The sequence below is a fragment of the Heterodontus francisci genome, chromosome 3 (assembly GCF_036365525.1).
Source record: "Heterodontus francisci isolate sHetFra1 chromosome 3, sHetFra1.hap1, whole genome shotgun sequence".
Classification (NCBI taxonomy): Eukaryota; Metazoa; Chordata; class Chondrichthyes; order Heterodontiformes; family Heterodontidae; genus Heterodontus; species Heterodontus francisci.
Genome location: NC_090373.1, coordinates 147,522,921 through 147,548,538, shown reverse-complemented (window position 1 = coordinate 147,548,538; position 25,618 = coordinate 147,522,921). Strand labels below are relative to the sequence as shown.

The window sequence follows — 25,618 nt, the reverse complement described above, 5'->3', positions numbered from 1 at the left end:
TGACAAGGTCCCAGATGGGAGACTTATCAAGAAAGCAAATGCACATGGGATACAAGGTAACTTGATAAGGTGGATTCAAAACTGGCTTCGCTGCAGGAGACAGAGAGGGATGATAGACGGCTGTTTTAGTGACTGGACGCCAGTGTCCAGTGGCGTACCACAGGGATCTGTGCTGGATCCCCTATTGTTTGTCATTTATATAAACGACATAGATGACTATGTGGGGGGGTAGGATCAGTAAGATCGCGGATGACACAAAGATTGGCCGAGTGGTTAACAGTGAGGTGGAGTGTCTTAGGTTACAGGAAGATATAGACGGGATGGTCAAATGGGCAGAAAAGTGGCAGATGAAATATAACGCTGAAAAGTGTGAGGTGATACACTTTGGAAGGAGTAATGTGACATGGAACTATTCAATGAATGGCCTGACACTGGGAAGTTCCGACGAACAAAGGGACCTTGGCGTGTTTGACCATAGATCTCCGAAGGCAGAAGGGCAGGTTAATAGGGTGGTGAAAAAGTCATATGGGACACTTGCCTTCATCAATCGAGACATAGATTACAAAAGCAGGGAGGTCATGTTGGAGTTGTACAGAACTTTGGTAAGGCCACAGCTGGAGTACTGTGTGCAATTCTGGTCGCCACATTATAGGAAGGATGTGATTGCATTGGAGGGGGTGCAGAGGCAATTCACCAGGATATTGCCTGGGATGGAACATTTAAGCTATGAAGAAAGGTTGGATAGGCTTGGGTTGTTTTCACTGGAGCAGAGAAGACTGAGGGGTGACCTGATCGAGGTGTACAAGATTATGAGGGGCATGGACAGGGTGGATAGGGAGCAGCTGTTCCCCTTAGTTGAAGGGTCAGTTACGAGGGGTCACAAGTTTAAGGTGAGGGGCGGGAGGTTTAAGGGGGATCTGAGGAAGAACTTTTTTACCCAGAGGGTGGTGACGGTCTGGAATGCACTGCCTGGGAGGGTGGTAGAGGCCGGTTGCCTCACATCCTTTAAAAGGTACCTGGATGAGCACTTGGCACGTCATAACATTCAAGGCTATGGGCCAAGTGCTGGCAAATGGGATTAGGTAGACAGGTCAGGTGTTTTAATGCATTGGTGCAGACTTGATGGGCCGAAGGGCCTCTTCTGCACTGTATTATTCTGTGATTCTGTCCCTATATTATGGGAAGCCTGGAAGTTGAGAGAGAGTCCATCTGCTCCTTATAGCAATACAGAGTGTTAGCCCCCTTAGCCATCTGCCCGTAAAACAGCAGCTTTACTGCATTTTATTTGGCAAGCAGTTAGCAGTACAGTAACATTAGGAATTCTACTACCAATCCCAAAATAAGGCACTTAGCAACAAAATTTGTCTCTTACTTGCACTTCCCGTCGATGCCAGAACAGAAGTCTTTGAAACAGCTGACACTGCCCCGAATGAAGATGATGTTTCAGTCCCAGAGGTGATTCCCTGCCGTAGCCTTGTGCTTCTGGTTCGGACCACAGAAGCAGATTCACCTGCCTTGCCGTTGGCCTGAATAACAGAGGATTTCATACTTGTTGATCTCACAGGCACAGATAAGGGTGAAGAAATGGGCTGCTCTATCTTGGCTTGGGGTTTTAATAACCTTCGTTTCCTTTCAGGGCTGCAATTAAAACACAGATTGTTATTACATATCCACAATTGAAAACTTCACTTCTTGACTGAAAGATTTTTCTTCTTCAACATTATTCAAGGGAAGAGGTAAGAAATGCCATTGCTTACCCTCTTATCTGTTACACAGACAGCAACTAATTTAAAATCACATCACTATTTGTTTGAAAATGTTGAATCAAAGAGTGTTAAAATGATAAAGTCACAAGAATAATTTATTCCTAAATTGTCCTTTCATCTATTAACTAAGATGCTCCTTATTTGTTAATTTTTGTTAACTTATCAGAAGCACTGTGTTGTATTTCAACTCCACCAACAATACCAACTCAACTACCAAATTCATAGAATCACAGAATCTTACACCATTGTGCCTGTACCATCTCTTTGAAAGAGCTATCTAATTAGTCTCACATCCTTGCTCATTTCCCATAGCCCTGCAATTGTTTTTCATTTTCAAGTATGCATCCAATTCCTTTGAAAATCACTCTTGAATCTGCTTCGTCCCATCCTTTCAGGTAGTATATTCCAGATTATAACAAGTTACGAAAAAAATCCTCATCTCTGGTTCTTTAGCCAATTATCTTAAATCTGTATCCTCTGGTTACTGACCCTCAGAAAATTCAGTTTCTTTAACATCATGTTCAAGGAAAACTTCTCTATATCCCTGCTGAAACTCTACTGAAAGTTAAAAAAAAAAACCTCAGGAAGATCAATTTTTTCAAACATTTCTGTATCCTAGATTTCAACATTTTTTAATTTGATGATCTTCTCATGCAAATTGTGTATGGCATGCAAAACAATCTGGCCAAGTGGACAGGCATGCAACCAGCAACCAGACCTCTGTTAATATCATTTGATTCAGCTACAGCGATGGTACATTACTCTTGCTTGGGGCAAATCATTATCCCAATTTTCCCTCCTTCTGCAAATCACTTCACTTCTGCTCTGTATCTTCTACTAAAATCACAACTGAGATCATAAACTCATTGTGTGATGAATCAAATCAGTGTGTAACCATATTGTGCTCTGGTATACCAACGTCCTGAATCACTTCACTGTGCCACACTTGATAACAGCCACTGACTTAATCAAACTTTCACAAATTAATTGAGGCAAATAAATTGCCAAATTTCCCAACATTGGAGGAGGTCATTTACCCCTCAAGTGTGTGAAGCAGATTTCTAAAAGTGCTATTCACTTAGCACCTTTCCCTGTCTTTACAAATATTTATACATTTCCCTTTTAAAAGGTATTATGGATTTTGGTTCCACTACTGTTTCTGCTCTGCATTCCTTTTCTCAACAACCCCCTGCAATAAAAAAAAACTCTTAACTCCACCCTTTATTCTTTTGGTGATCACAAGAACATAAAATATAGGAGTAGTCTGGACAGCTCCTCGAACCTGCTCCGCTATTCAATATTATCATGGCTAATCTTCTACCTCAACTCCACTTTCCCGTCTGCTCCCCATTTCCCTTGATTCCCTGAGTGTCCAAAAATTATTCTATTTCAGCCTTAAACACATTCAATGATGGAGCACCCACAAGCCTCTGGGGTAGGCAATTCCAAAGCTTCACAACCCTTTAAATGAGCGCCCCCCCCCCCCCCCCCCCCCCCATGTTCTATATTCCCCAGCTAGGGAAAGCAACCTCTCAGTGGTTACCCTATCAAGTGCCTTCAGAATCTTGTATGTTTCAATGAGATCACCTCTCATTCTTCTAAACTCAAGTAAAGGCCCAATTTAGTCATCACAGCCTCTCATCATAGGAACCAATCTAGTGAAACTTTGCTGGACCACCTCCAATGCAAGTATACCCTTCCTTAAATATGGAGACCAAAACTACGTGCAGTACTCCAGGTGTAGTCTCACCAAAGCCCTGTACAATTGTAGCAAGATGTTCTTAATCTTGTACTCTAATCCCCTCGTAATAAAGGCCAACATGTGCCTTCCTAATTGCTTGCTGTACCTGCATGCAAATTTTCTGTATTCCTTTTGAAAGTACTAAATTTATCCCCTCTAGTTACAGACTCAATCACCAGTCAAAATACTTTTTCCTTATATATCTTATTAAAACCCTAATAAATCTGAGCACCCCTATCAGATCTCCTCACAATGTTTTTTGTTCTAGCAAAAAGATCACTGTTTTTTCTAGCTGAACTAACGCTCCTCATCCCTGGTATCACTTCAGTGGATCTTTGTACCCTACCATGACCTTGCCAGTCTTCTTAAACTAGGGTGCTCAATAATGAACACAGTATACTCCAAACCAATGATTTGTCTTAGGTTCAACATTATCCCTTTGCCATTGCACTCTCCACCAAAATTTTAAGATTTGTGTATCTTAAGCAACAAGTCTCTCTTGTTCTATTCTTTTATCAGTTTGTACCTATTTACTCTCCTTACTCTTCATTCCAAAATGTATCACCTCAAATTTCTTTGCATTAAATTTCATCCCAATCTATATCCTGGATTTACTAGCTTTGCCATGTCCTCCTGAATTTATTTGCATTCCTCTTCAGTTAACCATGCTCAATATTTTTCTGTTGTCCACAAATTTTGATATTCCCCTGCACTTAGCCAGATCATTTATACATATCATGAGATCAGCAATGATCCCAACCATATACCCGTAGCAATGCTTCACTCTTATATTCCTCCAGTCCGAAAAACTCATTACACGCTACTTTTTGTTTACAACAGCAAAATACTATGGATGCTGAAAATCTGAAATAAAAACAGAAAATGCTGGAACAACTTAGTAGATCAGGAAGCATCTGTGGAGAGAGAAACAGAATTAATGTTTCAGACTGATGACCCTTCTGCTTGGGCCTATTTCCTCCATAGACTAGGAATGCCATCAAAAGCCTCTGCTAACATTAGAAGGCTTCAGGCAGACTAAAATTTAGGACATTTCCCCCTTGGGACAGAGGTCTGGTTGATTAGAATTACATGCCAAATTCTGACACCAAAGCTGCCCCCAGCACAGTCGATGCACTCACTTTGCCTCCTAACATCCGCCCCCCCACCAAAAAGAATTTGAGCTCCTTTGTTTTAAACAATAAAAAGTGAACAAAAATTATCACTTTTTGCCAATGTTTTAACTTCTAATAACACCTATGAATGTTCTCCTCCACTACCATTACAAAGTAGCAGCACAATAGATGGTAAAACTAAATATAACAATAAAATACTGACAAACATTTCGTACCATCCGGAACCGCTTTGCATTCTGGGACTTTAAACTATCACCACAGCTCTACATGGGCAACATTAAGAAAACCTTGTCCAACAGGTGAAAACAATTTAAATACTTTAAGAGCTTCATTAAAAAATGGCTAAAATATGCATCAACAGGAACAGTTAGCTAACACTTTGAGGCTAGGTTAACAGGTCATCAATTTGTGGTTACATGGCTTAGTTCAAACTGTCCTCTTCGATAGTTTTTTGGGTTTTAATATTCAGTCTGCTTCCAGAAGAAAACAAACTAATATTGGATCTGTACCCTCAAAATACAACCACTTTCATGTTCTCTACACCTAATGACTACATAGTTAATGGAACAGAATGACACAGCAGTTTATTAACCATACTTTAACTACTCTGAATTAATATACCTTGATGCAGCACTGCTTGAGGGAGAGCTACTTCTTCTTCGCTTCCGTCTTTGGCTGGAAGCCTTCTTTCTCGAACAGAATCGAACTGCTGCCTTATAATCAGAAATGATGGAGCTGATGTGTTCTTCAAACAATGCCGACAGTCGTAAACTCATACTGTAGATCTGGTGAGAATAAACATTTAATTGTAAGACTGAACCAATGTATTATGAATGCATATTTAAGTGTCTATATAACACAAGCATTATTTTATCGTAATAAGCTCAGCAATACATTCCAGTCTCCTACATTATTTTAGGAATTAGTTAAATAGGCTGTTTCGTTACAATGTTTCCCAAACGTGGGATGGCATTTCCAAGATAAGACTTGATGACTTGGTCTCAGAGGCATGGCAAACTAAGCATTTTTTTTCCATCACATCACCACAAGTTATGCAATCTTGGTGAATTCCACAATCCTTCATCAACAGGTTTGGCGCTATTCAAAGAACAGGAAAGTTCTCCCCGTGTACTGGGCAATATTTGACTCTCAGCCAATATGCCAAAAACAGATTACCTGGTCATTTATTTCATTGTTCTTTGTGGGACCTTGTGGCACACAATTGACTGTTGTACTTGCTTACATTATAGCAAGACTACGTTGAAAAAAAAGTACTTTGTCGGCATGAAGCACTTTGGCAAATCCTAAAGTAATTAAAAACACTATCTAAATGCAAGTTCTTCTTTACACCTCAGCGAAATGCAACCTGTGACTTGAAGCTTGATTTTGTGCTAGAGCCAGGGCTCCCGGCACCAGGCCAAAAAGGCGTGTCGGCTTTTTCGCGCACCCCTCCCCCGGAGCAATCCTTCTAAGTTTCACAAGCCAGGATCCCCGTCTCTTTAAAGACGGGGATCCCACCTCCAAGAGCTGCCGGCCAATCAGAGGGCCAACAGCTCAGCAGCAATGGCATCGGGAGCGGTGGCCACTGCCGGTACTGCAGAGGCGTCAGGCCCAGGCCCAGAGGTATGTGAGGTGGGGTCGCTAGAGCCAGTCTGGAAGGCACAGGCAAGGGGAAGCTGAGGGTAGGCATGCAGTCCAGGGGGAGGGGGTTCCGGGGGGAGTGGGTTAAAGTGGTTCCCGGTGGGTGTCTTCCGTGGGCCACAAATTGCCCACGAAGCAGGGACCCCCCCCTCTGGCACCCTCTTGCATCTGGTAAGATCCTAGCAGCAGTGGAAGAGGTCCTTAATTACCCATTTATAAGCCACTTAATGGCCTCAATTGGCCTCTGAGCAGGAAGCCCATCATAGGCCTATCCCGCCCCCAGCAACATTGCTTCGCAACAGGCCCTCCGGCCTCAGCGCCACCTGATGCGAGACTCTGAGCCACCCCTACCCCCCCCACACCACCCCCCCCCCCCAACAGGAGGGAGAGTTTCAAACACTTTCTAGATACCTTCAGAGAGAAAGAGAGAGAGAGAGAAAATTAGAATTTTGGCCCCATAATATTGATATCAGTTTATGAGATGGAAATATTTGGATTTTGGGTTGCAATGAAGTTCTCAGAAGTAAATCTACTTCCTGTTTTGTCCACAGCTAAATGGCCAACAAATAGTACAGGATGTACTCATTTCTTTAAATGTCAACAGGATCGAACAAAGTCAACAACATGCTCTGACTTGAATATTTATTTTGGATAGCCCATATGCAATTTTTAATAGTTTGTTTACCCTTGACTTTTTGCTGGGAGTGTAAGCCTTGGAGTTGCTAAAAATAAGGCGCACATCTTTACACAATTCCAATGGCGTCCCATAATTTCCAGCTTCCAGTGTCTCTTGAACAGTTCCAAAATCCATTGGTGTGTCAATGATATCTCTATAATCCTAGAAGAAAACAAAATGTTTACAAAAAATACACATTAATTTGAGAAATGAAGGCAAAGGTGAAGAACATGGAAGTGATATAATGTACCATGTGAATGCTTTCCCATGCTGAATACTGCCCCAGCAATTTCCTTGCAGAGCTCCCAATCGATCATGGAAACCCCAGATAAACCACATAAATGGGGTTTCTGCTAAAGTTAGGGCAACTGATGGGTGGAACTACCAAAGTCATTTCAGTGTTGGTCTATGCATCACAATGCTATTGGTGAGTACATCTGTGTGTTAAAAAAAGTACACAATAAATATCCTTAATGTAAGGTAGCAAGTGATTCTTGCTGCAGACACACTGACCTTTTTCAGGATGGTAAAAAAAAAGTGCAAACACTAGAAATTGGAAATTAAAATAGAAAATGCTAGTAGGACATAGAGCAGTCAACATCTGAAAAAAGAGCTAGATTAATATTTTGGATGGGATTGCAATTTATTTTATCTTTTGCTTTTAGATGGATAGCCTATTGTATATTTCCAACAATTTTTTTCTGGTGACTTGTCAGCTGCTTGTCTGAATTCTTTGAATGGGTCCATGACTTGTGCAGTTATAGTTGCCAGTTTACTTTGGTGTAAATATTCTTGTTCAACTACATACAGCCTCATTCAACAAACTCCAAGAATGGCAACAAAAAAAGGTCACTTTTCACTCTCCGCAGTTCCCTAAATCAATTACAGATTCTTTCAAACCCTCCATACATATTTTGCATTCAATTTCTCTTTCAAAAACTATGGTCTTTCAAAGATGATGATTTCATGCTATACTTCACCAGCTAGTGCTTTAGGGTCGGAAATGCTAGCATTTAAAATTTGTAGAAAAAAGCACCAAATATACATGAAGAACTGTTTTAAAATGGTGATCAGTAATCACGTGATGATACAGATTCAGCAAAGTGCAATACTGGTATCTCAAACAGATTTTAGGTTTACTGCTTTCAGTAATCCCAGGATTTGTAATTATGTCTGCAGTTTACCAACTCATGCAATATTTTGAGACTTGCAACATTGACTGTTTTGATTACTCCCAATCTTGCAAATTTCAGGGTTTCTCAACAATGACATTTACAGTTTGCCATGAACATTGGACTTCTCTTTTTAATTGTTCATAGTTTGTGGATGTCACTGGCAAGCCTGCATTTACTGCCCATCCCTAACTGCCCTTGAGAAGGTGGTGATGAACCGATACAGTCTGTGTGGTATAGATATACCCACAGTGCTGTTAGGTAGGAAGTTCCAGGATTTTGGCCCAGTGACGATGAAGGAATGGTGATATATTTCCAAGGCAGGATAGTGTGTGACTTTGAGGGGAACATCCAAGTGGTGGCATTCTAATGTGCTTGCTGTTCTTGTTCTAGGTGATAGACGTTATGGGTTTGGGAAGTGCTGCAGAAGAAGCCTTGGTGAGCTGCTGCAGTGCATCGTGTAGGTGGTACATACGGCAGACACGGGTACACTGGTGGTACAGGGAATGAATGTTTAAGATGGTAGATGGGGTGCCAATCAGGCGGGCTGCGTTGTCCTGGATGATATTGAGCTTCTTAACTGTTGTCGGAGCTGCACTCATCCAGGCAAGTGGAGAATATTTCATCACACTCCTGACTTGTGCCTTGTAGATGGTGTAAAGACTTTGGTGAGTCAAGAGGTGAGTTACTCACCACAGAATACCCAGCCTCTGACCTGTTCCTGTGGCCACAGTATTTATTTGGCTGGTCCAATTAAGTTTCTCGTTAATAATGACACCCCGGATGTTGATGTTGGCGAATTCAGCAATGGTAATGCTGTTGAATGTCAAGGGGAGATGGTCATTGCCTGGCAATTGCGTGGCGCGAAGGCTACTTGCCACATATCAGCCCAAGCTTGAATGTTGTTCAGGACTTGCTACATGCCTGCATATTACATTAGGAGTTGCGAATGGAATTGAACATTGTGCAATCATAAGCAAGCATCCCCACTTCTGACTCTATGATGGACAGAAGGTCATTGATGAAGCAGCTGAAGATAAATGGGCCTAGGACACTATCCTGAAAAATTACTGCAGTAATGTCCTGCAGCTGAGATGACTGGCCTCCAACAAACACAACCATCTATGAAAGGATTGAATGCAATGCTTCCACAGATATCTGCATCTTCCTTCCCTGCCCCATCCGTCCCCCACCCGCGCCAATCTGGGGTCACCACCGAAGTATCTTCATCCACTTCCACACACGTCTGACTGCTCCACCTTCAGCCCTTTTTCTTCCTCCCCTATTGGTCCACTTCTTCAATGGATATGTGGACAGACGGCAGACCAATTTGGTCCATATTGCTGTTGGGTAATCTTGGAATAATCCAGTAGAATTAGTTTATTGTGACTGGAGCTATCCCCATAGGTCAGTATTCAGAAGATGACAACTATGCCTGCTTCCCTATCAAAGCTGAGGTGCCAAAGATGGGTCTCCCCTGACATATCCAGCAAAGAAGGTCTAGGTCACTAAATCCAAGCACTGGGGTAATGTCCAAGATGTAATTGCACCTGTCCTCACCCCTTTCTGAAGTTATCATCCCATGAAAATCATGAAATTCCATTGGAACCCACACAAGAATTCCCAACCTGAACATTCTGGTTGTTGCAAGTGAAAATGCAACAGGAAGCAAGACTGTTGCAAGAAAAGGAGTGGTAACTAAAAGCTTTGCAATGCAAAAAAATGCATATACAGCAACAATGAAAGTTCAGATGAAATTAAATACCAAGCCAAACTTGTGGCGGAGGCCAATACTGTGGCTCTGGAGGAATGCCTCCATGTTGCTCCCAGAATCCTGTCACCCATCTTCCACCTCCGGGTTCAACCTGCAAGTCTGTGCAGTTCCTAGTTCGACCTGTGGACCATGTATGTCCGCATTCCACAGTTTTCAGCTCTGAACCTTCCTGCCAAGTTAGCCAAATCCTGAGTTTGACAACCCCTCAACCCACCCAAACCTACCACGCTCCAAACAGCAAAGAAAACTGCAAAACATCTTTAAGGAGTCAATGCTTAAAAGCTCACAGTGACATGTCCAATTTATGCAGGTCAGCTGCACTATGGCGGAAGGAGATACCATTATGCACAAAATCTGGCATATGGCTTATTTCCAAAGGAATCTGAGATGAAATGAGATCATTCAAATCAGCAGCAAAGTCTCCAAAATGCTGCACAGCAAACCAGGCAAATGATCTCCATTCCCAATTCGACAACCTGCACACCCTGAATTGCAAGGCTTCTTGCTGAGAGCAAAATCTCCAAAACTTTCCTTTGTATATCTTTTATAAAGCACTCAGTGAAAATGCTGTGAAGTTAGTTAAAAGAAAAACAATGATATAGACTGCACATAGCCAAATAAATTAAAGCAGGTATTTACATACCGGATACTGAAATAAATCCACAGGCCGACGGAAAGGCTCCGAGTCTTCACACTGGAAGATTAGATGCAGCAGCTCTCTACAGCACACCTTCCAGGCATTAATATCATGTGGCTGAACACGATTACGCTGTGTCCTCCTAGGCCGGTGTTCCTGGATTTCCCCAAAACACAAGAATTATAAAGGTTTGTGCGTAAAACATATATATATATTTTAAATCTCTTCCAAACAGACTCTTCATCACTCCCTGTGGAAAATATCTAGGGCTGGATTTCATTCACGCTCCGCGGCGGCACACTTTGAACTCGGCGGCCTTCTGACAGAGTGGTGCTGCCGCACACCCCCCATGATATTACATGCTGATTTAAATAGAAGGGGTGGAGTGTCAACCCCCGATGACGTAGAGGGGGCGGCCGCTGCGTCACCGGCAACGGCATCCGGTGCCACCACGCAGGCGCCATTTTTAAAGGGCTTCAAGCCCTTCAGTAACATTTTAAAATTTAAAGATCCCGATCTCCAAGAAATGAAAATAAATTTTTATTTCAACTCTAAATCCCGTCTCCCACCCCCCAATGGGAATTTATATATTAATTGCCCTCTCTCCCCATAACAAACATTTATTAGTGTCCCGAACCTTCCCCCCCCAGAAATTAGTTCCCTTTGACCCTCAACCCCTTCCCACCATCCCCACAACCAATAAAAATAGTTTTCCCCACTCCCTCACCACCCCAAGTCCTCACCTCGGAACTCCGTATGGAGTTCCGAAGGCGCGCAGGGTGCATTCGGCGGCTGTAAAATCGGCGTGGGGCGGCCTCTGCCTACAGGTAAGCTAATTTAAATCTCATTAGTGTTTATTTAAATATTTAGATGAAGGCCCCGCCATTTGGTGGCAGGGTGGGGGGAACCACTTCAAGGACCCCTGCTGCCGGTAATATGCGGCAGGCCCTTCTCAACGTCGGGGGTCAAGGCGGGCCTCTCCCCGTTGAATTTTATGCCCCCCCCCCCCCACCACCACCCATGCATCGAGGGGCTGGTAAAATTCAGCTCCTAGACTCTGTGCAACATCTACTCCGGACTGCATAGCTAAGGTATGAACCATAAAGGTCACAGCAGGCTTGAACCTGTGTCCATGCACTCTGTAGATAATATGCTGGAGCATGAATGCCCTATTGTTTCCAAGAAAGTCTACTTTGAGTACACAACCCATATCACACCATATTACCAAATGAATGTCTTCAGAACACAAGAAAAGTTGGAGATAAGAATAGGACATTCGCCCCATTGAAGCTCATCTCTCTTAGACATGAATCATGGCTAAAAGAGATGCTAGTTTCAAAACTAAAGAGACGGATTATATGTTCTAAAAAAAACACAATGTTTTGACAGTTTATTAAAGTAGATGAATACTTTATATATAACGTACAATGTATTTTCTTTTACTTCCCTGCCCAAAAAAGCTACCAGCAAGTAAATAATAATGCATAACACCAGCTGATTTAGGCCTGCATCCATATGTGCTGACACCTCTGACTCAGGACTAAGATCTGATTACCTTTTTATTCCTGGTGGAGGTTCCTGGAACATCAGAATTCTCTGCCTCATCATCCTTATAACCAGAAAAATAGGACAGAACAATGTTACACAACCAAAACAGTTAAAAAGAAATAACTATTACTGGATTTTGCTGAAAATAGAGACACATTGTCGAAGCTTTTCGTCTTGCACTCATCTGGACAATCGCAAGACATTTCCTTTCTGCTGTCCGCAACGGGCAAGGTACAGGCCGTACTCAACTAGCCCGTGCTTGCAAAACTCAAAACACAGTGTCCAACATTAGGGGTGATTCTGCGATTGGACAACGTTTGCTAAATAATCCACAGTGTGCTAAGAATTACGCTGACAACCAATTTAAGATTGTCAGTAGGGCTCTAAGTGTGGCGCATGTGTGTGTACTGGAAGCCACATATATTAAAACACAGGACCCTGTTCTTTGCAGACAGAAAGAATATGTACACACATTGCGCCTGTTTCAGCTGAACAAAATAAGTGACAGCCATTCGCTGGTTCATTCCTCAGGGAAATGCCTTGACCAATCAGAGTCAAGCTGCCTGGTTTAAATTTCAAACAAAGCTTGGCAGTTAACTGTCGGTCACCGTAAACTGGTGCATTCTCCATGGCAATGCCTCTACCAATCAGAGTTCACTTGCCAACCAGTCAGCACTCTCTTCTCATGGAGTAGAAGTTGTTTTCCCTTACATTGTTTATTCTTGCGATTGTCCTGATGAGTGCAAGACTAAAAGCTTTGACAACTTGTCTCTATTTTCAGCAATACTCAAGTTCTGTACTACTAAATGGCTATTTCTGAATAATTATTGAACGTTACAGTTTGACTCTCTCACAAGTAAATTTAAGATTCCAGAATAGTTTAAATACTTTGCAAATCTCCATAGATAATGTTTCATTTTCATACATAATTGGGAGTAAATGATAAGGGCTTTAATCTGATTTCAAATTCAAGGAATTAGCAGTGCGTTAATCAGCCTCTTCAATATCCCACACTGAAGTGTACAGATATTAAAGACCGTTACATTTTACGATCATCGTATGCACTTCTAGTAATGTATTCATTTTGCTAGCCATAACACTTGCAGCAATAATACAACGCTGATTACAGGGTCATCCCTCCCTCAAAGGTATCAACTCTTGTTGGATACAGTTCCATGAGTCCTGGCAGCTCTTCCAGTACAAAATCCAAGTGCCCATTCTTAATGTGGCCTGAGACACTGAGTACTGACAGAAAATTCAATCACAGAGGGCAACATAACAGAGTCTGATCTTATACTTGCTCAAAGTTTAAGCATATGCACTTTATAGTAGTTGCTGACTATTTCTTCCCCCCATGAAGCCAAAGGTGCTGAGGTCAATTATAGTTCCCAACTACTGTCCTCGATGAGATCAGCTAACTCAGGACAGAATGAGGATCAAACCAAGCTCCTCTGGCCTGAATAGACATTGTAGTAATCCAGCCAGTGTCTAACACACTATGCCATCACATGAGCTTATTGAATACATTTTTAAAAACATAAATGTGTGTACTTTGTCAGATTTCAGCCTCTACACATCACTCTCTGATCATTTTCTCAGTCTTATTTTACCTCATCTTCTTCATCTGACATCATTTTCTTCTTCAGGTTATTGTAGAATGGAAGGATGTCAGTGGAGTTCTGGTCTCTGCAGCAATAATTAAAAAGAAAAATGAATCAAAGACTTGCATTGAGATAACACCAGATGTATCAAAGCACTTTACAGCCAATGAAGTACTTCGGGATATGCAGTCACTGTAGTAATGCAGGAAACAAGGCAGTCAATTTATGCACAGCAAACTCCCACAAACAACGTGTTAATGATCGAATAATCTATTTTTGTTATACTGATTGAGAAGTAAGATCTAGCAACTCAAAATTGGGCATCCATGAGGCGCTGTGGGCCATTAGCAGCAGCAGAATTGTACTCAACCACAATCTGCAACCTGATGGCCCAGCATATTCCCACCCTACCATTATGAAGCTTGGGGACCAACCCTGCTTCAACGAAAAGTGTAGGAGGGCATGTCAGGAGCTGCGCCAGGCATAGCTACAAATGAGGTTTCAGCCAGGTGAAGCTACAACACAGGACTACTTGCATGCCAAACAATATAGGGGACCACGAGGGACCATAGTTAATTGCAACTTAATTTAGTAAGGATTTAATAAGTATTTATTTATTTTAAATTAATTAATTATTGCTAGAAATGTCAGTTAGAGGGGTAAAGTGCTTCACCTGTGAGATGTGGGAGGCCCGTGACGCTTCCAGCATTCCGGACAACTACATCTGCAGGAAGTGTACTCAATTGTAGCTCCTCACAGACCGCATGGATCGGTTGGAGCAGCAACTGGATGCACTTAAGAGAATGCAGGTGGCAGAAAGCATCATAGAAAGGAGTTTTAGAGAGGTGGTTACGCCCAAGGTGCAGGCAGATAGATGGGCGACCGCTAGAAGCAGCAGGCAGTCAGTGCAGGAATCCCCTGTGGCTATCCCCCACCTCTCTAACAAGTATACTGTTTTGGATACTGTTGGGGGGGATGGCCTATCAGGGGAAAACAACAGCAGCTGCCAGAGCAGTGGCACCACGGCTGGCACTGTTGTTCAGTAGGGAAGGACAAAGCGCAGAAGAGCAATAGTTATAGGGGACTCTACAGTCTGGGGCACAGATAGGGGCTTCTGTGGATGTAAAAGAGACTCCAGCATAGTATGTTGCCTCCCCGGTGCCAGGGTCAAGGATGTCTCTGAACGGGCAGGGGGCATTCTGAAGGGGAAGGGTGAATGTGTTGCGGCACACATTGGTACTAACAAGACAGGCAGGAAGAGTGATGAGTTCCTGCAGGGGGAGTTCAGGAAGTTAGGTAGAAAGTTAAAAAACAGGACCTCTACGGTTGTAATCTCGGGATTACTCCCTGTGCCACGTGCCAGTGTGGCTAGAAATAGGAAGATAGTGCAGCTAAACACGTGGCTGAACAGCTGGTGTAGGAGGGAGGGTTTCAGATATCTGGATCATTGGGATCTCTTCCGGGACAAGAAGGACGGGTTGCATCTAAACTGGAGGAGCACAAATATCCTGGCTGTGAGTTTTGCTAGCGTCACTCGGGAGGGTTTAAACTAGTGTGGCAGGGGGGTGGGAACTACAGCAGTAGGTCAGCAAGTGAAATAACTGAGGGGGAACTAGTAAATAAGGCCAGTAAGACTAAGAGAAAGAGCAGGCAGGGAGATGTTGCTGAGCACAGCGGGACTGGTGATCTGAAGTGCATTTGTTTCAATGCGAGAAGTATAACAGGTAAGGCAGATGAACTCAGAGCTTGGATTAGTACTTGGAACTATGATGTTGTTGCTATTACAGAGACTTGGTTGAGGGATGGACAGGATTGGCAGCTAAACGTTCTGGGATTTACAAGCTTCAGGCAGGATAGAGGGGGATGTAAAAGGGGTGGGGGAGTTGCATTACTGGTTAAGGAGAATATCACAGCTGTACTGCGGGAGGACACCTCGGAGGGGTCATGCAGCGAGGCAATATGGGAAGACCTCAGGAATAGGAAGGGTGCAGTCACAATGTTGGGGGTTTACTACAGGCCTCCCAACAGCCAGCGGGAGATAGAGGAGCAGATATGTAGATAGATTTTGGAAAGATGTAAAGGTAACAGGGTTGTAGTGGTGGGTGATTTTAACTTCCCCGATATTGACTGGGACTCACATAGTGCTCGGGGCTTGGATGGGGCAGAATTTGTAAGGAGCATCCAGGAAGGATTCTTGAAACAATATGGAGGTAGTCCAACTAGGGAAGGGGCCGTACTGGACCTGGTGTTGGGGAATGAGCCCGGCCAGGTGATCGAAGTTTCAGCAGGGGAGCATTTCGGGAACAGTGACCATAATTCTGTAAGTTTTAAGGTACTTGTGGATAAGGATAAGAGTAGTCCTCAGGTGAACGTGCTAAATTGGGGGAAGGCTAATTATAACAATATCAGGCAGGAACTGAAGAATGTAGATTGGGGGCGGCTGTTTGAGGGTAAATCAACATCTGACATGTGGGAGTCTTTCAAACGTCAGTTGATTAGAATCCAGGACCAGCATGTTCCTGTGAGGAAGAAGGATAAGTTTGGCAAGTTTTGGGAACCTTGGATAACGAGGGATATTGTGAGCCTAGTCAAAAAGAAAAAGGAAGCATTTGTAAGGGCTAGAAGGCTGGGAACTTGAGGAATATAAAGGAAGTAGGAAGGAACTTAAGCAAGGAGTCAGGAGGGCGAAAAGGGGTCATGAAAATTCATTGGAAAACAGGATTAAGGAGAATCCCAAGGCTTTTTATACGTACACAAAGAGCAAAAGGGTAGCCAGGGAAAGGGTTGGCCCACTCAAGGACAGAGGAGGGAATCTATGCGTGGAGCCAGAGGAAATGGGCGAGGTACTAAATGAGTACTTTGCATCAGTATTCGCCAAAGAGAAGGACTTGGTGGATGATGAGACTAGGGAAGGAAGTGTAGATAGTCTCGGTCATCTCATTATCAAAAAGGAGGTGGTGTTGGGTGTCTTGCAAAGCATTAAGGTAGATAAGTCCCCAGGGCCTGATGGGATCTACCCCAGAATACTGAGGGAGGCAAGGGAGGAAATTGCTGGGGCCTTGACAGAAATCTTTGTATCTTCATTGGCTACAGGTGAGGTCCCGGAGGACTGGAGAATAGCCAATGTTGTTCCTTTGTTTAGCAAGGATAATCCAGGAAATTATAGGCCGGTGAGCTTTACGTCAGTGGTAGGGAAATTATTAGAGAGGATTCTACGGGACAGGATTTACTCCCATTTGAAAACAAATTAACTTATTAGCGAGAGGCAGCATGGTTTTGTGAAGGGGAGGTCGTGTCTCACTAACTTGATTGAGTTTTTTGAGGAAGTGACAAAGATGATTGATGAAGGAAGGGCAGTGGATGTTGTCGACATGAACTTCAGTAAAGACTTTGACAAGGTCCCTCATGGCAGACTGGTACAAAAGGTGAAGTCACACGGGATCAGGGGTGAGCTGGCAAGATAGATACAGAGCTGGCTCGGTCATAGAAGACAAAGGGTAGCAGTGGAAGGGTGCATTTCTGAATGGAGGGCTGTGACTAGTGGTGTTCCACAGGGATCAGTGCTGGGACCTTTGCTCTTTGTAGTATATATATAAATGATTTGGAGGAAAATGTAGCTGGTCTGATTAGTAAGTTTGCGGACGACACAAAGGTTGGCGGAGTTGCGGATAGTGATGAGGATTGTCAGAGGATACAGCAGGATATAGATCGGTTGGAGACTTGGGGGGAGAAATGGCAGATGGAGTTTAATCCGGACAAATGTGAGGTAATGCATTTTGGAAGGTATAATACAGGTGGGAAGTATACAGTAAATAGCAGAACCCTTAGGAGTATTGACAGGCAGAGAGATCTGGGCATACAGGTCCACAGATCACTGAAAGTGGCAATGCAGGTGGATAAGGTAGTCAAGAAGGCATGCTTGCCTTCATCGGTCGGGGCATAGAGTATAAAAATTGCCAAGTCATGCTGCAGCTGTATAGAACCTTAGTTAGGCCAGACTTGGAATATTGTGTGCAATTCTGGTCGCCACACTACCAGAAGGATGTGGAGGCTTTGGAGAGGGTACAGAAGAGGTTTACCAAGATGTTGCCTGGTCTGGAGGGCATTAGCTATGAGGAGAGGTTGGATATACTCAAATTGTTTTCACTGGAACGACCGAGGTGGAGGGGCAACATGATAGAGGTTTACAAAGTTATGAGTGGCATGGATAGAGTGGAGAGTCAGAAGCTTTTTCCCCAAGGTGGAAGAGTCAGTTACTAGGGGACATAGGTTTAAAGTGCGAGGGGCAAGGTTTAGAGGGGATGTGCGGGGCAGGTTTTTTTACACAGAGGGTGGTGAGTGCCTGGAACTTGCTGCCAGGGGATGTGGTGGAAGCAGGTACGATAGTGACGTTTAAGAGGCATCTTGACAAATACATGAATAGGATGGGAATAGAGGGATACGGACCCCGGAAGTGCGGAAGGTTTTAGTTTAGGCAGGCATCAAGATCGGCGCAGGCTTGATGGGCCGAATGGCCTGTTCCTGTGCTGTACTGTTCTTTGTTCAAACAGCAGAAGCAGGATACAATAGACAATAGGACGAAGCGATCCCACAACCAATGGAACAGATCTAAGCTCTGCAGTCCTGCCACATCCAGTTGTGAATGGTGGTGGACAAAATTAAACCACTGACAGGTAGAGGCGGCTCCACAAATATCCCCATCCTCAATGATGGGGGAGCCCAGCACATCAGTGCGAAAGACAAGGCGGAATTATCTGCATCCATCTTCAGCCAGAAATGCCGAGTAGATGATCCATCTCGGCCTCCTCCTGAGGTCCCCAGCATCACAGATGCCAGTCTTCAACCAATTCGATTCACTCCATGTGATATCAAGAAATAGCTGAAGGCACTGGTTACTGCAAAGGCTATGGGCCCTGACAACATTCTGGCAATAGTACTGAAGACCTGTGCTCCAGAACAAGCTGCGCCCAAGCTGTTCCAGTACAGCTACAACACTGGCACCTACCCGACAATGTGGAAAATTGCCCAGGTATGTTTTGTGCACAAAAAGCAGGACAAGTCCAACCTGGCCAATTACCGCCCTATCAGTCTACTCCCGATCATCAGCAAAGTGATAGAAGGGGTTGTCGACAGTGCTGTCAAGTGGCACTTCTCAGCAATAACCTGCTCACTGAAGCTCAGTTTGGGTTCCACCAGGGCCACTCTGCTCCTGACCTCATTGGTCCAAACATGGACAAAAGAGCTCAACTCCAGAGGGGAGGTGCGAGTGACTGCCCTTGACATCAGGGCAGCATTTGACTGAGTATGGCAGCAAGGAGCCTTAACAAATCTGGTGTCAATGGGAATCAGGGGGGAAACTATCCACTGGCTGGAGTCATACCAAGCACAAAGGAAGATGGTTGTGGTTGTTGAAGGTCAATCATCTCAGTCCCAGAACATCACTGCAGGAGTTCCTCAGGATAGCATCCTAGGCCCAACCATCTTCAGCTGCTTCATCAATGACCTTCCGCCCATCATAAGGTCAGAAGTAGGGATGTTCGCTGATGACTGCACAATGTTCAGTACCATTCATGACTCCTCAAATACTGAAGCAGCCCATGTCCAGATGCAGCAAGACCTGACAACCTCCAGGCTTGGGCTGATCAGTGGCAAGTATCATTCGCGTCACACAAGTGCCAGGCAATGACCATCTCAAACAAGAGAGAATCTATCCATCTCCCTTGACCATCAATGGCATTACCATCGCTGAATCCCCCACTGTCAACAGCCTGGGAATCACCATTGACTAGAAACTGAACTGGACCAGCCACATAAATGCTGTGGCTACAAGAGCAGGTTAGAGGCTGGGAAATCTGCCGCGAGTAACTCACCTCCTGTCTTCCCGGTGCCTGTCCACCATCTACAAGGCACAAGTCAGGAGTGTGATGGAATACGCTCCACTTGCCTGGATGGCTGCAACTCCAACAACACTCAAGAAGCTCGATACCATCCAGGACAAAGCAGCCCACCTGACTGGCACCCCATCCACCACCTTCAACATTCACTCCCTCCATCACCAACACATAGTGGCAGCAGTGTGTACTATCTACAAGATGCACTGCAGCAGTTCACCAAGGCTCCTTAGACAGCACCTTCAAAAACCGTGACCTCTACCACAAGGAGGTAGATGCATTGGAACACCACCATCTGCAAGTTCTCCTCCAAGCCACACATCATGCTGACTTGGAACTATATCGCCGTTACTTCACTGTCGCTGGGTCAAAATCCTGGAACTCCCTTCCTAACAGCACTATGAGTGTACTTACACCTCGAGGACTGCAGCAGTTTAAGAAAGCAGCTCACCACTGCCTTCTCAAGGGCGATTAGGGATGGGCAATAAATGCTGGCCTAGCTAGCGATGCCCATATCCCACGATCGAATAAAATAAATAAATATTGACCAGGACACCAAGGATAACTCGCCTGCTCTTCTTCGAAATAGTGCGACAGGCTCTTGGACATCCACTCAAGAGGGTTGACGGGGCCTCGGTTTAATATCTCATTCAAGTGCTCCTGCAGTACTGCACTGGAGAGTCATCGTTGACTTTAGTGCGCAAGAACTGGAGAGGGAATTGAACCCAGAACAATCTGACTCAGAGGCGAGAGTGCGACCAATAAAGCCACGGCTGAAGCATTAGTAATAAATAAATGTGAAAGATTAAGTCTGGATATATTCAAAAGTTCATCAACAAAAAGATGACTGGCAGTTCATAGATATCATTGGAAAAGGAATAACAGAAAAAAAGTTGTAGTTTGTAGCTGTTTAAACCTCCAGTGATGACGTCATTTCCAATTTAAACAGTGAGATTTGAAAAGTACCATAAGAATATTATCAGAGAGTTATACAGCACAGAAACAAGCCCTTCGGCCCATCGTGTCTGTGCCGGCCATCAAGCACCTAACTATTCTAATCCCATTTTCCAGCAATTGGCCCGTAGCCTTGTATGCTATGGTGTTTCAAGTGCTCATCTAAATACTTCTTAAATGTTGTGATGGTTCCTGCCTCTACCACCTCTTCAGGCAGTGTGTTCCAGATTCCAACCACCCTCTGGGTGAAAATATTTTTCCTCAAATCCACTCTAAACCTCCTGCACCTTACCTTAAATCTATGCCCCCTGGGTACTGACCCCTCCGCTAAGGGAAAAAGTTTCTTCCTATCTAACCTATCAATGCCCCTCATAATTTTGTATACCTCAATCATATCTCCCCTCAGTCTTCTCTGCTCTAAGGAAAACAACCCTAGCCTATCCAGTCTCTCTTAATAGCTGAAATGCTCCAGCCAAGGTAACATCCTGCTGAATCTCCTCTGCACCCTCTCTAGTGCAATCACATCCTTCCTATAGTTTGGTGCCCAGAACTGTACACAGCTCCAGCTGTAGCCTAACTAGCGTTTTATACAGCTCCATCATAATCTCCCTGTTTTTATATTCTATGCCTCGGTTCATAAAGGCAAGTATCCCATGTCTTTCCAACCACCTTATCTACCTGTGCTGCTGCCTTCAGTGATCTATGGACAAATACACCAAGTTCCCTCTGACCCTCTGTACTTCCTAGGGTCCTACCATCCATTGTATATTCCCTTGCCTTGTTAGTCCTCCCAAAATGCATCACCTCACACTTCTCAGGATTAAATTCCGTTTGCTACTGCTCTGCCCATCTTACCAGCCCATCTATATTGTCCTGTAATCTAAGGCTTTCCTCATCACTATTTACAACGCCACCAATTTTCGTGTAATCTGTGAATTTACTGATCATACCTCCTATATTCACGTCTAAATCATTAACGTACACGACAAATAGCAAGGGTCCCAGCACCGATCCCTAGGTACACCACTGTTCACAGGCCTCCATTCGCAAAAACAACCCTCAACCATTACCCTCTTCCTCCTGCCACTAAGTCAATTTTGGATCCAATTTGCCAAATTGCCCTGGATCCCATGGGCTCTTACCTTCTTAACCAATCCCCCATGTGGGACCTTATCAAAAGCCTTACTGAAGTCCATATAGACTACATCAACTGCTTTACCCTCATCTACACATTTTGTCACCGCCTCAAAAAATTCAATCAAGTTAGTCAGACACAATCTCCCCCTGACAAAGCCATGCTGACTATCCCTGATTAATTCCTGCCTCTCCAAGTGGAGATTAATCCTGTCCCTCAGAATTCTTTCCAATATTTTCCCAAGCACTGACGTTAGACTCACCAGCCTGTATTTACCTGGTTTATCCCTGCTACCCTTCTTAAATAATGGTACCACATTCGCTGTCCTCCAGTCCTCTGGCACCTCTCCTGTGGCCAGAGAGGATTTGAAAATTTGTGTCAGAGGTCCTGCTATCTCCTTCCTTGCCTCACATAACAGCCTGGGATACATGTCATCTGGGCCTGGGGATTTATCCACTTTTAAGCCCACTAAAACAGCTACTACATCCTCCCTTTCAATGCTAATATGTTCAAGTATATCACAAACCCCCTCCCTGATCTCTACACCTACATTGTCCTTCTCCATCGTGAACACAGATGAAAAGTAATCATTATTAACCTCACCTATGTCTTCCGGCTCCACACACAGATCGCTACTTTGATCCCTAATGGCCCTACTCTTTCCCTGGTTATCCTCTTGCCCTTACTATACTTATAAAAAGTCTTACGATTTTCCTTTATCTTGCCCGCCAATGTTTTTTCATGTCCCCTCTTTGCTCTCCTAATTACTTTTTTAAGTACCCCCCTACACTTTCTATACTCTTCTAGGGCCTCCACTGTTTTCAGCACTCTGAATCTGCCATAAGCCTCCTTTTTTCCCCTGATCCAATCCTGTATATCCCTTGACCTCCAGGGGTCCCTGGTCTTGTTCGTCCTACCCTTCACCTTAATGGGTAGATGTTGGCTCTGAACTCTCACTATTTCCTCTTTGAATGACTCCCACTGATCTGATGTAGACTTTCCTACAAGTAGCTGCTCCCAGTTCACTTTGGCCAGATTCTGTTTTATCATCTTAAAATTGTCCTTCCCCCAATTCAGTACCTTTATTTTCGGTCCAATCTTTGCGTTTCCATGACTACCTTAAATCTTAGGAGTTATGCTCATTATCCCCGAAATGTTCCCCACTGACACTTGTACCTCATGTCTGGCTTCATTCCCTCGGATTAGGTCCAGTACCACCCTTTCTCTTGTAGGACTTTCTATGTACTGGCTCAAAAAGCTCTCCTGTATGCATTTTAAGAATTCCACCCCCTTTAAACCTTTTGCACTAAGACTATCCCAGTTAATATTGGGGAAGTTGAAATCCCCTACAATTATTACCCTATTATTTTTACACCTCTCTGAGATTTGCCTATATATCTGCTCCTCTATCTCTCCCTGACTGGCGGCCTGTAGTACACTCCCAGCCAAGTGATTGCCCCCTTTTTGTTTTCAAGTTCTACCCACATGGCCTCATTTGAGGAACCTTCTAAGATATCATCCCTCCTTACTGCAGTAATTGACTCCTTAATCGACAGTGCAATGCCACCTGCTCTTTTACACCCTCCCCTGTCATGCCTGAAGATTCTATACCCTGGAATATTGAGCTGCCAGTCCTGCCCTTCCCTCAACCATGTCTCTGTGATAGCAATAATATCATAATCCCATGTGCTAATCAATGCCCTCAATTCATCTGCCTTACTAGTAAGACTCCTTGCATTAAAATAGATGCAATCCAGCATTGCATTTTTCACTTGTGCCTTAACAGGTCTATATTTGCTCTGTCTTCCAGACTGACTCATTTTCTCCTCTGTATTTGACTTTGCATCACCCCTTACTGTACCTTCACTCTGTATCCCATCCCCCTGCCAACTTAGTTTAAAACCCCCCCAACAGCACTAGCAAACCTCCCAGCAATGATGTTGGTCCCGTTCCGGTTCAGGTGCAACCCGTCTAACTTGTACAGGCCCCACCTTTGCCAGAAACAAACCCAGTGATCCAGGAAACTAAAGCCTTTCTTCCTGCACCACCTCCTCAGCCACGCATTCATCTGCTCTATCCTCCTATTCCTATACTTGCTAGCATGTGGCACTGGGGAGTAATCCAGAGATTACAACCTTTGAGGTCCTGCTTTTAACTCTACTACCTAGCTCCCTAAATTCTTGTTGCAGGACCTCATCCCTCTTTCTACCTATGTCGTTGGTACCAATGTGTACCGTGACCTCTGACTGTTAACCCTCTCCCTTCAGAATGTCCTGCAGTTGCTCAGAGACATCCTTGACCCTAGCACGAGGGAGGCAATATACCATCCTGGAGTCTCGTTTGCAGCCACAGAAATGCCTTTCTGTTCCCCTTACAATTGAATCCCCTATCAGTATGGCTCGCCCACTCTTTTTCACCCCCTCCTTAGCAGCAGAGCCAACCGAGGTGCCACGAACGTGGCTGTTGCTGCTTTCCCCTGGGAGGCCATCCCCCCCCAACAGTATCCAAAGCGGTATATCTGTTTGAGAGAGGGATGGCCACAGGGGATCCCTGTACTACCTGCCTACGCCAACTACTCCTCCTGGTGGTCACCCATCCCTTTTCTGCCTCTGCAGTCATTACCTGCGGTGTGACCACCTCGTTAAACGTGCTATCACTTTACCCAAGAGTACAAGTCTAATTAATAAGTTAAATTTCTTATAAATAATTGAATACAAACATTTTAAAGGACTTGAAAGCATTGCAATAGAAAGAAAACAAAAAAATGTTTAATGTAAGTTGTATAATTTTTTTTTAATATAATGAAGTATAAAGGGGGAATTTTTAAAAAATTAGCATTGAATGACTTTCAGCAAGCTTTTTTTGAAGAGGTAAATATGAAGTCTGCTTGAAGCATCAACACATCTGGACCTAGTGCACCACTCAGTGGTACAACCCAATATCTTTATTTTAATTTTGCAAAAAAAAAACCTTTTATTTTTACTTTGGGTGTGAAATTCCTGAGATCAAGTGGCGCAATGGGGGCATATTTTAGTTGAGGGGCTGGAATGAGTAGGGGAGGAGAAGCTAATTCTGCTGGGACTCAACCCCATGGAAATTCCATTCAAAGAGTAGGGAGAGAGCAAAAGGGTCCTCCAAACTGATTGGAGAGGAGCTCAAGGTGGTCCTGTGCTATTCTGTCAATTGTGCCGATTAACCCTCTACGAAGCCTCAATGGAACTCTCACCAACTCTGAGCTGGGATGTATTCCACTAAGGCCCCTGGAAAGGCTTCAAAATGTAGCAGAACTAAGGTAATAAACTAAAAAGAAAAGGCATTTAAAGATGCCTGTAACTACTTACAAGTTGAAATTGTAGGCTCTGAATACATAAAACAGAGATATACTGGTACCAGAAAAATGCCAGTGAAAGCTGCCAGATGATTCCTTGTTCATTAGATTGGCATCTGCTACCCCTAATCTTGTCTGGTTTATATGTGACTTCAGTTCCATGCTACATGGTTAGCCCTTAATATCATCAGGGAAACTAGGGATGCCTTATCAGTGCAAGCGCATCCCAGGAATGAATTGAAAATATCATTGTAACATAGAAGTGAAGTTTCACAAGAGTGCTATTACCAAAACTGTTGTGAGGATACAAGCAAAGTATGAATTACTAGCTCTTGTACAAGAACAACTACTTGCATTTAACTAACACTTTTTATTGATCTCAGGCTATCCCAAAGTACTTCAATGCCAATGTAGTTTTTTATTGCTACGACTTATAACACCAGGGGCTGAAACTTAGTCAACTTTGGGAACAAAATCTTTTGTTACGTGTTGGTTGCTGTGCAGCTTTTAATGAGAAAGAAATATAATGACTTTTATGTAGAGGTGCTAATATGCACAAAACAAATTATCTTTCAAAAAATAGCTAGTTATTATTTTGAAAGACAAAATTCTTTGTCAAGT

General features: G+C 43.8%; 1 protein-coding gene and 1 long non-coding RNA gene across 5 annotated transcripts in view; one reads left to right on the top strand and one right to left on the bottom strand.

The window, feature by feature from the left end:
• Positions 1 to 5,426, top strand: part of LOC137362438 (uncharacterized) — a 42,215-nt gene extending 36,789 nt beyond the window's left edge. The window contains exons 2-3 of the long non-coding RNA XR_010972502.1: positions 1,637 to 1,736; positions 5,272 to 5,426. This is a non-coding gene — a long non-coding RNA (uncharacterized lncRNA). The remainder of the gene's footprint in view (positions 1 to 1,636; positions 1,737 to 5,271) is intronic.
• phip (pleckstrin homology domain interacting protein) overlaps positions 1 to 25,618 on the bottom strand; it is a 309,793-nt gene that overhangs the window by 11,656 nt on the left and 272,519 nt on the right. For 2 of the 4 annotated variants that reach the window (XR_010972495.1, XR_010972494.1), the window contains exons 33-38: positions 13,699 to 13,774; positions 12,096 to 12,149; positions 10,547 to 10,696; positions 6,967 to 7,119; positions 5,262 to 5,425; positions 1,373 to 1,526 (exon numbers count right to left, since the gene is read on the bottom strand). Coding sequence is in view for 2 of the 4 variants with exons in the window: in XM_068026790.1 (XP_067882891.1) it covers positions 1,373 to 1,638; positions 5,262 to 5,425; positions 6,967 to 7,119; positions 10,547 to 10,696; positions 12,096 to 12,149; positions 13,699 to 13,774 (863 nt within the window). In the remaining 2 variants the exon portion in view is untranslated. Of the gene's footprint in view, positions 1 to 1,372; positions 1,639 to 5,261; positions 5,426 to 6,966; positions 7,120 to 10,546; positions 10,697 to 12,095; positions 12,150 to 13,698; positions 13,775 to 25,618 lie in introns of all 4 variants that reach the window. The other 2 variants (XM_068026790.1, XM_068026782.1) reach the window with 1 other exon arrangement.